This window comes from Capsella rubella, unplaced genomic scaffold (assembly GCF_000375325.1).
Source record: "Capsella rubella cultivar Monte Gargano unplaced genomic scaffold, Caprub1_0 scaffold_6, whole genome shotgun sequence".
In the NCBI taxonomy this organism is placed as follows: Eukaryota; Viridiplantae; Streptophyta; class Magnoliopsida; order Brassicales; family Brassicaceae; genus Capsella; species Capsella rubella.
The window spans coordinates 606,249-621,683 of record NW_006238918.1 but is presented as its reverse complement, the minus strand read 5'-3'; the positions used below and the strand labels follow the sequence as shown (position 1 = coordinate 621,683).

Below are 15,435 nucleotides of genomic sequence, written 5' to 3'. Positions count from 1 at the left end.
GCCGACTAATTATTTTAAAATTCAAAACATCAAAAATATTTCGAATTCGAATCTCGTTATTGACTCTGAATTAGTTCCTACTTGTGAAAAGAAGAAAATATAATCCTTATAATTATTATTGATTTAAATCTCGACGTGACATGTTGGAAAAAAAAAAAAAAGAAGCAACAATGATATGAAAAAGTAGTTATGGGCAAAAGAAGACAGTATCATTTAATATTTATTATTATAGCCAATTGACATTGCAACTCCTAAATGATCACAAAAAAGATTCAAGCCATGAAACCTCATAATGAGACAAGAACAGGGGCTACTATGAACGTGTGGAAAATACGAATGTATGTATTTGGGGATTTCTCTTTTCTTTTCTTTAGAATATATATTATTTTTTTATATGTCACATCAAATTTCTTTTCCTCTTTTTTTTTTTTTTTTTTCCCACAAACATGCATTTTTTGTTTTTACAGACTAAGTTTCATAAATAATAAAATATAATATTAGAACCATTTTTAGGAATTATTTTCTGTACAACTTTTCACATCAGTTCAAAAGAGAGTTTCTTTCTTGTCCTACTTCTTCTACTTATTATTACTATTCTTTTGTACAAAATCCTAAGAAAGAAGAAAACTAGAAGAAAAATAAAATAACCATGTGAAAAAAAGAAGAAGAAGAAGAGCTTCCTCTTGTTTCTCCTCACAATCTCCTACGGTTTCAGCTAACTTTTTACAAGAGACTAACTTAAGAGAGATGGAAGGAACCTTGACCTTCAGTTATGGCATACATCAGTTTCTCCTTCATCTTCTCCTGCAAAAATAGACAAGAAAAAAAAAGAGAAAACACAACAGAGTGAGATCCATCTTTAGACTAGGTTTTGTCCTAGAGAAAAACCGCCTGAGTAAGAGAATGGTTAACAAAAGCTGAAGAGAGATATCACTTTGGAAGAATAAGGTGGAAGCTTCAGATAATTGGCGCATGTCATCACACTAGGCAGGTCAGTCTCTGAAGAATCGCTACCATGCTGTTGCACGACAAAAGAAACAGAGCAAAAAGGCTGATGAGAGAACGAGGGATTACAAAATGTGAGAAATACAGATAAGTTTTCAATCAAATTTGGACCTTGCGGACAATTGTTAGTTTGGGACTGAGAGACGCTAAACCGCCATGCGGTAGCCGAGGAGATCCTGTTACAAATTGCAAAAAGGCTCGTTGTTGCTCCTTGTCAAACTCATGCAGAATCTCCAATAACTGGTAAACAAAACTTTTAGTTTGATCCGCGAAAAGAATAGCAAAATTCAGAAGGAAAAGTAGTTGAGATGTAAAAAGAAAAAAACCAACATTTTCAACTGGTGGGCTGCTAGAAGTATATCCATGATCAAACTTGATGTGATCCAAGACTTCATTCATCTGCAAAGAAATTACTCTTTTCAGCTGATGGAAAGCCGTACACCAGTAGCATCTAAAGGTTTACTTACATTAAAGAGATCATGTTCTCCACACAACATAGTTTCCAGCTCCTCTTCATTGAAAATCCGAAGATGTTCAATAGGGAAAACCTGAATAAAGCACGTATAAAAGGAGGAGTGATTAAAGCTTAAATTTATAGAGAAGAATATAGGAAAAGAGAAGAACACTACGTACTTGGTTAAATCCAGACCGAAATGCTTCAACCTGTTTTTGGATTCCGTCACATACTGTGGCATTGACAACAGCCTTGATATATTCCTCGAGGTTATCCAAATTAACCTAGAAAGGGAAGGAAAGTAGATATCAATCCACATGTTCAAGGATTTTAAGAAAAGATTTATTCACCAAACTAAAACACACTAGGTACCATATCATTATCAGAATGGGGAGCGAGATCATAGTCCGTGTAGCCAGGCAACACAAATTCAAGACAAAGGTCCTCAATCTTTGTTCCATGGAAACTTAAATCACACTTGGCTGCTAGGGAGTCACCCTGTGTTTCTGTGAAAACCTTTCTCCGACGGGCCAGAGCTTGCAATTCCACCAATGTTTTACAAAGTGCAGGGTCAACAAAGTGGATGTCAAATGAACTCAACTCCTAAAAGAAACTTGATCTGTAAGATTCTCAAGCAAAGTCGGAAAGAGAAATTGGAATTAGATGCTTGAAGAAGCCAATTTACCTGTCCGAGGATTAGTTTATAGAAGGCTTTAGAAAAAGGAAGGTCTAAGACTCGTCCATCTTGTAGAGCCTTTGCTACCACTGTCCCCAAGAGGACGAATTTCTGCAGCATATCTGAAGAAGTAGTTGATGTACCTGACCAAGGGCGTGGAAAGAGTCCTGAAGGAGACAACAAAACACCTGAATGTTCGCCTGGCTTTCCAACGAAGGAACTACAATCACTCCTCCACATACCAAGATCGGGGTTTTGAAATGCCCTACTGACAAGTGTATAAAACTCCAGTGTTGGCCCAAGACCAGTTCCGACTTCTTCATTGTATTCAACTTCAATAATCACCTTCTGGTTGCCATATAACTCCATCATTTGTGCAGCTGACTCCAGAACTTTTTCACGGTAAGCTAAGAACTTTTTACGTGGTAAACTGCCAGTTCCTGGGCGCCCTTCACCATGAACATTTGAACTGCTAAGGTGCTGTGGATGGTGATGGACTTTCTGTGAACCAAAGGCTGCAAGTCGGAAGTATTTTGATTTGACTTCAAAACTAAACAGAAACGGACATGAATCCATTAGATCATTAAACCATGGTGGCAGCCCGCAGGTTGACACAGCAAAAGAATCACGAAGCTGCTGCTCTAATTTCTCTGTAAGCTTACTGCTAACAAATTCAGAATGTGCCACAGGACGAACTAGTACCATCAGATCATCCAAATTCTCCAGCCTACCTTCGCCAAAAGCATTAATCCTTCCAAGAGAAACCAGGTGAAAAAGAAACCTGTTCATGCCCTCCAGACTCTTAAGCAGGAACAACATGTCATAGGCAGGAGGACTTGAGCCCTTGAGGCGCAAAGCAAGTCTATGGGCAAACAAGTAGGATAAGAACGGGCGATACTCGTCATCTTCCATAGATCTGGGTGAAACCAGATTCTCACTAGAATCCTCAAGTTGTGCATCCCTTTCATAAGTGATGTAGTGGGGACCACTCATCTTCGAACCGTTGGTAGTTTCAATATCTGATTTAAGTTTGTGCAAGAGAATAGCCTGGTATACAGTCAACGAGCGGTCTAGTTCAAGCCCTTCGAGACGAAACAAAAGTCTAGGCAGTGCATCCTCCTTTTCAGAGGAGGAAGAGGAAGCATTTTCTTGTTCTGAACCACTACCATGCCCTGGAAGCTGCGTCTGATCTTCCACTTGAGATCCCTTGAGAAAAAAATTTCAGATACACAAAAGATTCATTTACTAAAATAACCAAACAAGAAGCTTCAAGAGAAGGAAAGACACCTAGGAAGACAACTTCATCTCAAGTAAACCAATACCAAAAAACTAACGACACCTAGGAAGACTTCATCTCAGGTAAATGAATACCATTTACACCACCTAATGCTCATCTTGAAATCAAAGCCATTACTTATATTTCGTCTTGAAAACTTTCACTACTAGGAATATCAGGTGGAAAGAAGAGAATTCAGTTCTGGTACATTACTGTTATTCCTGAACTAAAGTTGGAGAAGTTTCACTCATCCAAAAATTTCTGATGAGAAAAAGAAAGGTGGCACATGCTACTTCCATAAGACTAAAGATAAAACGAAGTTTAAGAATTACCTGAGACTGAGGCGCATCAGAAGGTACACTGTCAATCTCCATAGGACTTGAGCTTTCACCTTGACAAGATATCGAAGTAGACTGCAATTGAGAAGATTGACATTCTATAGCTTGATCTTTTGCTTCCACAGATTCTATTGGTTCTAAATTTACTTTAGGCCACATGTATTGGTTGACAGCATCCAAACAGCAAAGTGGGTCAACAGTGACAAAGTCTTGGGAGTAATCACGCAAAGAAGTCTCCTCCTCTGCTTTCAGAAAACGAACTCTTAAGCATGGATAACTTGTGCAACGCCCATTTGGAATAGCCGCGAATGAGTTCCTTTGCTTCAAGAATTGGCTTAGGACAATTGGGAAGTTTTCCAAAGAAGATAAGGAATTTTGGAGCTTCTGTACTAACACGGATGAAGTTGCCTCACCATCAGACCAAAGTAATCTAGTGAACACCTCATATCTCTTACCAACAAGCGGTAAATGATCACATTCAGGATCCCCTTTGCTAAGTTTCCTTTGATAGAGTCCATTAGAGAGATAATTAGCCAATGACTTTACAATTCCACTCTCTGTAAATTCAAAAGTGGACACAGATTCCCTTCCATTCAGCCTTTCCCTGATTTGGTTCCATATTGAGAAGAATTTCTCATCATGCAGGACATGGGCATCAACAGGTACAGTCATCAAAGCGCTAAGTGCTACTGATAAGTCTTTGAGGTTTTGAAGGACATCTGTCAAACCTTTCTCAGAGTTGAATACCTCAGGTCCAAAGAAACTCTCCTTGATACGTGTTGCAAGACGGTAGACAGAATCATTTTCAATCTTACATGTTTTTGAAGACGAGGATGGCGACTTTTCAAAAGATTGGCACAGGCATTTCACAGTCTCTTTTGTAGCAGGCTTTTGTGAAAGGTCTGCTGATCCCTGAATGAAACCAGATACCTGATTTTTTTGCCCTCTATCAGAATTTAAGAGCGCTTCAATTGCGAAAAAAACACCTTCCTTTATAAATGAATTCAAGAAAGTATCACTGTATTTCTCAAGAAGCACTTCTGCAAGCTGCAATGCTACTACAACCACATGATGATCCTTCCTTGACAAGATACCAGCCAAAACACTGCAGCATCATGAAATGCACTATTATTAGCTAAAACACAACAGGGTTAAAAAAAATCTACAGGAAATATTACAAAGCAAGTTACCTTGAAATGTTGGCGTTCTTCAGCAACTCAACAAGATTACCTGACTTACTCAAGCAAGTCAGTTTGTGAATTGCTGATAGGCAACCATAAGAAACATGTACGTTAGCTCCAGAGTTTAGCACCTACAGAGAATTCAAAAGATATATCATAATCTTAGAGAGAACTAATCAGATATTTCATGTTTACAGAGAAAAAAAAAATTATGTCAGAATTACCCGAATCATAACAGGAAGCATGTCAGTTCCAAATCGTTGCAAAAGATCAGGCTGATTGACAAGAAAACTTTCCTTTTCCAATGCCAGCTGATTATCCTCGGGTGAAGCTGGAAGAAGCTCAATTACCAACTTCAAGACTTCATGCACCTAAATTTTCAGTTTGGTTTCAACCAACATTAATACCATTATCCGCGCATTCGTCAAACTAACTTACTAACAAATATTCTCCATCCACCTAATGCTGTTTGGATACATGACTATTTTGTGAAGAAAACCCAAAGTTTGAGTACCAAAAAATATAAAAGGATCGATAATAAAACTCAAACCTGATTGGAACATGCATTGATAGGGTGTGTAGTAGACACTGAGTGAGAAATGTCATACGTAGACATGATTTCTTTTAATCTGTAGCCAATGTTAAGCTCATATAACGTTCTGAAAGCTAAAGTTGAACCAGAAGAAAGTTTTCTTAGCAATCCAATCACACCCTGCCAACCAAAGAAAAAGTGCATGAATGTTATCTTTATGCAATGAAAGGAGAATCCAACCCTGTCAAACAAATGTAGAAGAAATGTCATGTACATTGTAAACAGGCTGAGATAAGGTAGTGCGGCTATTCAAGTTTAAGAGATGTGTTGATTGATGAATGAGTCCATGCCTACACAGTTGATCTAACAGTGCAGGTGACTCACAAACTTGATCTGCTATTTTTGTCAAGCAAATAGCCACATTCTCGACCAACTGCAAAAGGAAATACATATGCTATCAATGTATCACAGAAATATTCCTAGTTCAGCGAGAAAAAAGTAACAAAAGAGCTGAGCATCATTCTGACCTGTCGATCTTCATATTGAAGAATATTACATAATATAGGAACAGCATCCATGAAAAGTGAGGGAGACTCAGATGGAAGCTTCCTACATATATTGACCACAGTAGAAATTGCGACCCTCTGAAGAAAATGTGATGTTAAAAAGGCAAGTCTGGTAAAGTAACCCATTTGAGGTAAACGAAGTCACAATAATAGAAAAGCAAGAAATCTGACATAGCATGGTTATTTTTTTTTGGGATGAATAACCTGTATGCTTGTTGAGAAGAAATCGATAAACGAAAGCACTGCCATGATTGCTCCAGCATTCAAGCAGGCTTCTGGCTGATCTCGGGATATTTTCTCAAGAGCTTGCAAACACTAGACAAATCAATAGTTAGTAGAAAGAACGATCAAAACAAGCATTCTTTAGGTGTAAACAATATGTTCATGAGGTGAAAAACATACCTGCTCAGCAACGTCCAAGTACTCAATAGTCAATAGTCTTTGGCAGAGAGCAGGAATAGTATCATGTCTTACAAGAAATGCTACTGACGGCGGATAAACATCACACAAGTAAGTAATTGCTCTAATCGCGAGCAGCATAATATCTGCATTGTTCTCATGCTTAGCTAACTTTACAAGCACCGGTGAGAGCGTGTCGGCCATTACGCTGGAGAGAGATTCTTCAGTACAAAATGACAACACTTCGCATAACTCTGTAAGCCCGGATAACTGCCCTGAAGGATCGGTTTCTCCACACAAGCTGGAGAGAAGAGACTTCAACTTGCCTTGATCACCAGATGATCTCCCCCTCTGATACTCCTCAAGCACCCTGTGTCTTGGATCTTCCTCATCAGAATCGCAAGATCCATAGTCAGAATCCTCCTTATCTTGTTCTTCATCTGATCGACTTGAAGGCGAAGCAGATGAAGAAGTATCCATATCGGCGTCAACATGATCCTGTCCTGAACTCGTACCGTTATCTTGAGCCTGAACAGATGATCCAGATGTGCTAGGCCTGAAATCCTGTGAGTTACAAGCTCTCTTATCAGCAGGTAACTCTTCCACAACCTCCATTCGTTTCTGGCCTCTGTTCTCCATAACTTAAATCTTCCAATTAAATTATCTGATTTCAACCTGTAATCAAGCATACAATCAAAGTTAAAGTCTTTTCAATATCAAAACACATCTTCCCACTTTAAAGACAAACCACAAAGAAGAAAAACAATGAAGATAAAAGAAGGTACAGCTAAGAGTCAATCACTCACTACCCAAAATCAGTGGAAACAAAACAGAAAACAAAATTAGGGTTTTTTTTAATCTTCTTCTGCAATTCTTATCAAGACCATTATTACTCAATAAAATCTCCAAGAATCAACACAGACACAGACGATTAACTACACACACAAGAAAAACAAAACAAAAAAAACAAACACACAGAGGCTTCACTAGCGAGAACCAAAAAAAAAAAAAACAAGATACACAATTTAAGAGATTCGAATCAGTAATTACGATCAACTTATAGAACATCACAAAAAAGAAGAAACAACGATCATGATCGCATTAAAATCAAGGGAAAAAAAAAAACACTCGTAATCACACACCTCCAGGTTTTGACCCAATCGTTTGATTGGTATCCTCGAGAACCTTACAATTCTCAAGAGAGATTGAAGAAGAAGATGAGAAGAATCTAGGGTTTTTTTTTTTATAATCCTAGGAAATTATAATCATCTCCAAAGAGAAGAAATCACATAAGATATATATATATATATAACAATAATATCTCTCTATATGTAATTTACTTTTTCTTTTAGCTTATTTGCTAAGAGACTGGGTTGTTAATTATATATCGTCTGCGGATGAGCACACGAGAACTAGGGAAGATAAGATTAGATCGTATGGTTGATAATCGGAAGTAGGAAGATCCAACGGATGGGAATTATTGTATGCCGTTTCCTTTCCGATTTTAGGGATCAGAGTATTTAGCACCACCTCATATGGTTGTGTGCGACACGTGTCGTCATTAACAGTTTTAAACCATACAATTAAATCCCAAAAGCTTTGCTTTTTTCTCCATAGCGTACAATTAATTCGTTTCTATGGAACTATTGATTATTAATAGCCTAATTTTAGTCACTTTTTTCATTTTGATACTAAAAGCCAAGTGCAACAAAGTTAATGCTTTTAATAACTCGTTTACTTTAGGATTTTCCCATAGTAATATATAAACACACGGCAGGTCAATTAAATAAAAATATCTAGTATGAGAATAAAATCAAGGCAATATTATATCTCAAGGATTTCTTATTATGAAATTATCAATATACTGTACATAGTTGCATCCGATTTTTTTGTGATAACCAATCTGAAGGACGTTCAAACAAAATTGTTGTTAAATACAACAAAAAAATCTTCCAAAATATTTTCTAGCAATTTACAAGGAAAGAAGAGACGAAAGTTGTTGTTATCTGACCAAATTATACGCAAAGTTGTGTGACTAAATTTTTTTGGGGGAGTTAAAGATATTCACATTTCCAATTAATCAAAACAAAATCTGTACTTTATTGACAAAAAAAAAAAAAAAAAAAAGAAGAAGAAGATCTTCATATATATATATATATATATATATAAAAGAAGATCTTCATATATTTATTTACTTCACTATTTTGTTTTCTGCTTGTATATATTCCAGAATTTTAGGAAAACTTGAGGTACAAGGAACTGAGGAAGACATCATACAACTGTTATTATATCTATCGGAATGGTTTCATCATGCAATCTCCTTTTGGTGCGGAACTAACACATCCAGCAATTAAGGACCAGGTGTGTCGAGCATGGTCTGTGTATCCCCTAGTAGTTCTTAAGTGTGATGAGGGGGAGATGAAGAGGTGAACAGTTTTTGAACCAACTCGAGCCTAACCACACAAGTGTTTGATTTACATATTTTTCGATTGGGAAGACTCGAGTTGGAAGTCTCTATGCCTACATTGTTAAGAACCACAAAAATGTTGTAGCTCCCAGATTACGAATTACTTTAGTTGTACATGGAAGTTTCACTTCTCTTATCAAGTCAAGACAATTGTTTGATAAGATGATTTTCATTCAAGGGCTTCATCACATCTTCCTTTGAAATAGAGAGCAAAGGCAAGAAGGGGGAAGTAGATTGAAAAACATGTTCATAGTTCTTAGAAATACTCTTACCAAAACAACATAACACCTCACCAAAGTAAATCCCCGAGAAATCCAAGACAAACTTAGATAATAAAACAGATAAACCAAAATCTTTGCCTAAATAAGAGATAATTTGCGATGACGAAAGCATTATCACTGACTAGCACCGAGCCACTTAGTGAAGTTATCAAACTCGGTGTAGTCACTGTCTGAGATCATAGTCTGGTACCAAGCCTTGCCTGCCGCTTTGATCGCTTGAGCCTCCTCCTAGAGTAAACAACAATACCAAAGAGGTGAGTTTCAAAAACCCAACAGGTTAACAACACAAAACTATTCAAAATACCAATAGACAATGAAGGATGTAGAGTGAAACACTACACAAAAATGTCAAGACAAAAGAACTTTGTTTGTTTAATGGACATGAGACACTAGTTAAACCAATCATAATCAGTCAAAGAACCATTCCAACATCAATAAATAAACCAAATTGTATTCCACATGATACCTTTATCTAAAATGAAATCCTCTGTTGGAACTGACTCGGAAAGTCCAAAGAAACATTCCAAATTCAAACTCAATTTCTACCATACTAATGAAGTAATGAACACACACAATCTACAAAAGCCTTAGCATTATATCTTATATTATTACCAGACGCAATTGACTCTCATGTTAGAAAGTAAAACAGAAACTTCACACAATCAAACCTTTAAAAATCAAAACAATCATCCAAAAAAGACAGTCGTAGAGGAAAAAGAGCATTGAGTTTACCTTAGTGACGACCTTTCTCTTCTTTTCGAGCTTCTCCTTCTTAGACTTGACCCTTTGAGCTTCAGCCAACAGAGACATCCTCTTGGCGGTCTTAGCATAAGGATTCAGCTTGAGCATCACATTAAGGTTCTTCAATGGGTTCTTCTTCATAACAGCTCTCTTCGCGTCCTTCTTAATCGGGTTCACCACACTCTGGACCTCATCGGAGTTGATAATCCGAGCAAGGTCAGCGTTCACCATCTTCGAACGAGGCAAGACGTAACCCTTCTTCTTCTCAGATGGTTTCTCGAAGGAGCCATAGATAGACTCAAGCTTCTCGAAAGCTGACTTAGTCCAAATCACAAACCTACCTAAGTGACCCCCAGGAGCTAATTTCAGCAAGTTAAGCCTTTCAACATGACAAAGCTCAACACCAGGAAGATTCCTAAAAGCTTTAACAATCTTGGCTCCTTCGGTTCCAAACACAACAAGAGGACCCTTCCTGGAAATGTAACGACGGTTCCTCATTTTACCTTTACCCGGACGGATTCCGATACTGTTCTTTGCTTTCTCGGCATCGTCATAAGCACCGATCTGCTTCAAAACTTTGATTGCAGCAGAAGTCTTCTCCACAGCTTCAGCTGAGTCACTGACAACAAGCGGCATCTCAGGAACATTCTCGATCTTGTGACCACGAGCCATCACAAGAGCTGGAACAGCTGTGGCGGCGATTGCAGAAACAATCGCGTGCCTCTTCATGTTCACATTGATCCGACGGTGCCAGCGTCTCCAGATCTTAGTCGGAGCAAACATACGACCACCGCGACACATGTTTCCGAAGGCAGCTTGTCCGGCACGGTGAGTTCCACCACCGGGAACACGGGGGATACGAGACACGGCTCTTCCGGTTCCCCAAGACTCGGCGGAGGTCTGGTGACCGGCCTTTTTGGAGACTGCATAAGGCTGACGGCTATTGTTCGACATCTGGGCGTGGACGAAGTTGACGATGTCTGGTCGAACGGGAGCAGTCATGACGTCGGGTAAAGTGACGGTGGAGGATTGATCGGTGCTCATGTCACCGTCAAGTCCTTGGACGGAGACGAGGGGTCGTGCGGCGGCTGAAGCAACCATTTTGGGTTTTTTTGGCTGGAAACGAGGGTTTGTGACTGAGGCTGTGTGCTTTTAAAGCACATATTAGCTACTTAGGGTTTCCTGAAAGGGTATGACCGTAATTTTAAAGTGGAAGTATGAAAAGGCCGAAAGGCCCATTTAGGCCCAGCAGAATTTCATTTTCCCTTGATTGGGCAGCTGTTTTTATGAATTCACAAGTAATTCAGATTTAACAACAATGCTATTCAATATTGAATGAACTGTGTCGTCACTGTCGATTTAAAATCTCATGATTTTTGGGCTTATCTTCTTTGCTGTCTGGAAAATATGTATTGGCTAGTCTCTGTGACTTCGTTATGATGAATAAAACGCAGTTAAGACCCAAAAAAAAAAAAAAAAAACTCATGATTTGTTCTTGCAATCTCACGCTTACAACTTTCTGTACTCGCTGTATTGCCTACTCGGCTACATAATATTCACTTTGGTTACATACATTGGCTAATGAATTTTTCATTATTTACTTGGGACCATTTTAACTCAACAACATACAACACCTGCTGCAATGAACATGTCTCGTGTTCATATACTTTATGGAACTGTTTCTATTTGTAACTGTGCATACTCTTCCTTCATTCGGGTCTCGCATCATCTGAAACTTCAAATTGACTCCAGCCGCTCATCACATGTTTAATTTCAAAATACATTTGCTATCGTTTAGTAGCTTTTCTCCCTGACACTATATGGTGTGTCAGCTTCTACTCTAGAAGCTTGCCTGTTTATATGAAGAAGCAAGAAGATGGGTTTTTAAGAAAGAAACAAGAGATTCTGAGCTAAAAATTTGTTACCTGGCTTTCCCACAGGGTGAAGTACCCCTTTAACATTGTGCTCCACTCTCTTTTAATTTGTTCCTCCGGAGTCTGTTCAACACAGCTGCTCCCATTAATAACAATGATTAGGATGAGAACGTTGCATTTTTTTCTCTCTCGAATAAGAGAACATGGATTTATCTATCGAATGTTTGTAACCGGAAGACCATAAGCCATTGTGCCGATAGTCACTCTCCCTAATGTTTTCATCATCTCCCTGTTTCACAACCTGAGGAGGGGTAAACAAATGCATCAAATAACTTTTTAGATAGTGTATGTTTTGAGTGCAGCCATAAAGTGATCAAAAATGAGAAAGATTACCTGCGAGTTGGGAACGAGGCAACACGAGTGGTGGCTGAAGTCAATATTATCAAGTTCTAGAAGTTTCCAGTTATTTGACAAGAAGCTCAACATTTTCTCAACGTATGCAACTTTATTCATTCAAGAAGAAGTTTAAGGTCTTGTTTATGTGTTATGTTGCCAGATAACAACAGCTTTACCACTACAGATGGATTTTCAATAGCAGGAGATGTAATTTCATCTTCCATGATGAATTTCTTAAACGATGTTTAACAGAATGACTAATCTTTCCCTACCTCGTGCCCTGAGTTTCTTGATTTTGGACAGATTACTTTTAGCTACTTGTTCTTGTTATTGTTATCCTTCCACTGCCAAAACGGCATATCTAAGGAAACAAAGTTGTACCTTTCCCAGGTTTATGCTACGAGGCATCACAAGCGGTATCTGTCAAACCGAACTCCTTTCTGTCTGATTCACGTAGTCTTTGTCGCTTCTTCTGCATCATCTCTTGGGTCAGTGTTGGAGTATTTAGTACACTGGAAATCCCGGCAAAAAAGTCAACTCATCATGAACAGATAGCGGAACAATAACCCCTGAGACCTAAGCTTTATATGGTCCTCTTCACACCATGTTAACCATTGTTTGCTCGGTACTTCAGTAGAAAAATTAGTAGTTTCAGTCGGTCAGTCACAGGTTTGCTCGATTAAAGTCCTCTATCACCCACCACACGATTTGACTTCCACCAGCTAAATCCATGAATTGATCTGTGGAGATTGAAACAGATATCATCATAAGTATCCAAACTTGAGGCAGAAAAAGGTTATAGAACATGTTTTAACAATTTTTTTGATGAAGAATGAATAACATTTGCAACAATAGAAAACAATCTAAAGTGAGCATGCTATATAAATGACTACTTCTATTATAAAATGCATCTTCCAGTAAATGCGCATGCAAATAGTGATGTTAAAGGATAAAAAGCTCTATTTCTCCTTACCTATCCATTAAGCACAGATTGTTGATCCTGCAATGACAAGATCTGCTTCCCTGGCAGTTTTGAAGCTGAGTTCACTTTTGTCTTCAACCACTTTGATCCTTTTCCTTGTGAGCTCTTGCAATTATCCAACCCTATCTGCCAAAAACTACTGCATACCCTATCTGGTCAAAAACTACTGCATATATTGTTGCACAATATCTAAAAATCTCGGAAGCCAACTCCATCATGGAAATTGGAGCACCAGTCATTGATAGTTCATGGAAAAGCAGGACGAATCTCTTTGACCAAATTCTGATATCCTGTCACAAGCCCCTGACTGATTTGCGGACTTCATTCAAAAATTTGATCCCTAACCACCACCAGCTAACCTCAAAACCTTGACGCCAGATTTCATCAATGTTTCCACCATAAACCCCGTAACATATTGAAAATGCACCTAAACAGTAAAGACAATGAAAAATCTGATTACATTTCATCAATTTTCTACCAAGATGTGTTGAACAATCATGTTATAAAAGCTAGAACAAGATGCTAAAACATTACAGATTTAAACAAACCTGAGGATCAACACACAGCAGTAAACTGACATGCTTACCAACACATCTTGAAGCTTCCATAATATTATTTAAGTCAACATTTAACAAAACACTTTCTTGAGCAGGTAGGAATGAAATCTCCGAACAGCTTTCCTTTCCATTAGAAATGCACCTACACAGAAAAAACTGATTAGATCAATCGTAAGCACATTTGAGATATTTTCTAATTGAAGGACCAAACTGTAATCATGAAAACTGGTACATAAAAGTCAGGATAACCTAATCATGTTCCTGGCTGACGAGAAATCCCTTAACCATTGAGCAGCATGTTACAGTTACGTCTATACACCTATAGAAACATAACAACGTAAAAAAGAAAGGAGATGAATTTGAAATATTTGCTAATTGAAGGGACCAAGTTGTAATCATGAAAACATAAAGGTGTATATCAATAGTATCGTGCTTTAGAAGAAAGAAAACAAAAAGCACTTACATTGTTATAGTAGCCCATGTGGAGTGGAGAGAAGGTTCAGCAAAACTGGAAAAGGCTCAAACGGAAATTTACATCCAGTGGGATGGATTTTAACAAATAACCTGCATCGAGAATGTAAAGGACCAAATACAGTGAGTGATACGAACAAATTTTGGGGGTCACAAATCAACATAACCAAGAGCCTAAGTCTCTAAATTCCAAATTAATAACACTCACTTCAGGACATACGGGTTAGCAAAACAGTAGAGGAAACAGGACAGTATGTGATCAATTTGCTTCAGGAGAGAGAGACAGTGAGATACCAAATTTTATGATCATGAGGATCTGATTAATTATGATAAAAGAAGCACTTACATCGGATTTGAAGTCAGGGTTTGACAATTTTACTGTGAGGTTTCTCATCAAGTAGCTAACCTGGCAACATTAATGCCGGATTTCAAAAATGTAGTCTACCATTAGCACTGCAGCATATCTGAACATATCCACCTGGAATAAACAAAGTATACACACATACGTAGAGCTCAATAGTCGTGATTTAAGGGACTTAACATAAGCAAACATGGGACAAATGATCAGAGAGCAATTCATATTCATCAAATACATCTATTAAAATTTAAAGCAGCTATGATCGCACTTACCTTTAATTGTAGAGACTAGATGGCAAAGAACTCTTGGGATGTCTTTCACCTAATCTGAAAACAATTGAAGCTTCTTGTTCCTGATACCAAACATTGAGATTTTGTTCCCAGTAGCTACATGTGGATGCACATGCACCTGAAATAAAATGTAATCAAACAGAAAAAGCTCACTCGTAAGTCATAATTATGTTACACATGAGCAGAGTGCATATCTGTATTCACCTGGGTACATCTAAACATAAAAGCAAGTATATTTGGAGTTAACTTGTAATGGAGAAGAGCCTAGATGGCAATGAAAGAAGAACAATATATTTGAAGAACAAAATAAGATCAGATACCATGGAAGACATGAAACTAATGTGTTTTCGTGCGACTTGCTATCAAGTCCCATTGCAAACAACCTGCATAAATAGAGCGAGTGAACTTAGGATACCAAGTCCCACCGAATCAGAATAAAATGTCAAACAAATTTAATTCACGATGTAAAACTATAAAATCTCTTACCATAACTCTCTGGTTTTAGAATAGCATTAAGAATCCAAGTCGAAGGAATCGTCGTACTTGCTTGAACCACAAACCACCGTGTAACGCACCTAGTAGAAAAATGGT

General features: G+C 38.0%; 2 protein-coding genes, 1 long non-coding RNA gene and 1 pseudogene across 8 annotated transcripts; all 4 read right to left on the bottom strand.

Moving 5' to 3' along the window:
• Window positions 1-473: 473 nt before the first annotated feature.
• LOC17882721 (E3 ubiquitin-protein ligase UPL4) lies at window positions 474-7,687 on the bottom strand. Its single transcript, XM_023780128.1, has 17 exons — window positions 7,570-7,687; window positions 6,431-7,102; window positions 6,233-6,343; window positions 5,990-6,106; window positions 5,737-5,895; window positions 5,481-5,642; window positions 5,155-5,301; window positions 4,940-5,061; window positions 3,744-4,854; window positions 2,145-3,341; window positions 1,832-2,062; window positions 1,639-1,743; window positions 1,473-1,553; window positions 1,336-1,404; window positions 1,117-1,245; window positions 935-1,018; window positions 474-804 (listed from the first exon to the last, which is right to left on the bottom strand). Exons 2-17 carry the CDS (start codon window positions 7,064-7,066, stop codon window positions 739-741), a joined length of 4,527 nt encoding a protein of 1,508 aa, XP_023635896.1. The 5' UTR covers window positions 7,067-7,102; window positions 7,570-7,687; the 3' UTR covers window positions 474-738.
• A 1,419-nt stretch (window positions 7,688-9,106) lies between these two features.
• On the bottom strand, window positions 9,107-11,050 carry LOC17883082 (60S ribosomal protein L4-2). The gene is made up of 2 exons (XM_006287807.2): window positions 9,908-11,050; window positions 9,107-9,403 (listed from the first exon to the last, which is right to left on the bottom strand). Exons 1-2 carry the CDS (start codon window positions 11,015-11,017, stop codon window positions 9,290-9,292), a joined length of 1,224 nt encoding a protein of 407 aa, XP_006287869.1. The 5' UTR covers window positions 11,018-11,050; the 3' UTR covers window positions 9,107-9,289.
• Window positions 11,051-12,084: 1,034 nt separating this feature from the next.
• Window positions 12,085-12,715, bottom strand: LOC111830222 (annotated as a pseudogene).
• Window positions 12,716-12,744: 29 nt separating this feature from the next.
• LOC17883219 lies at window positions 12,745-15,422 on the bottom strand. 6 transcript variants are annotated; one of them, XR_002833249.1, is made up of 10 exons: window positions 15,331-15,422; window positions 15,165-15,227; window positions 14,827-14,962; window positions 14,543-14,674; window positions 14,405-14,463; window positions 14,189-14,289; window positions 13,975-14,044; window positions 13,717-13,867; window positions 13,160-13,595; window positions 12,745-12,926 (listed from the first exon to the last, which is right to left on the bottom strand). It is a non-coding gene; the product is annotated as an uncharacterized LOC17883219 (long non-coding RNA). The 6 variants fall into 6 exon arrangements; XR_002833246.1 differs by having other exon boundaries at window positions 14,405-14,674; XR_002833247.1 differs by having other exon boundaries at window positions 14,189-14,463.
• Between the last annotated feature and the right edge of the window lie 13 nt (window positions 15,423-15,435).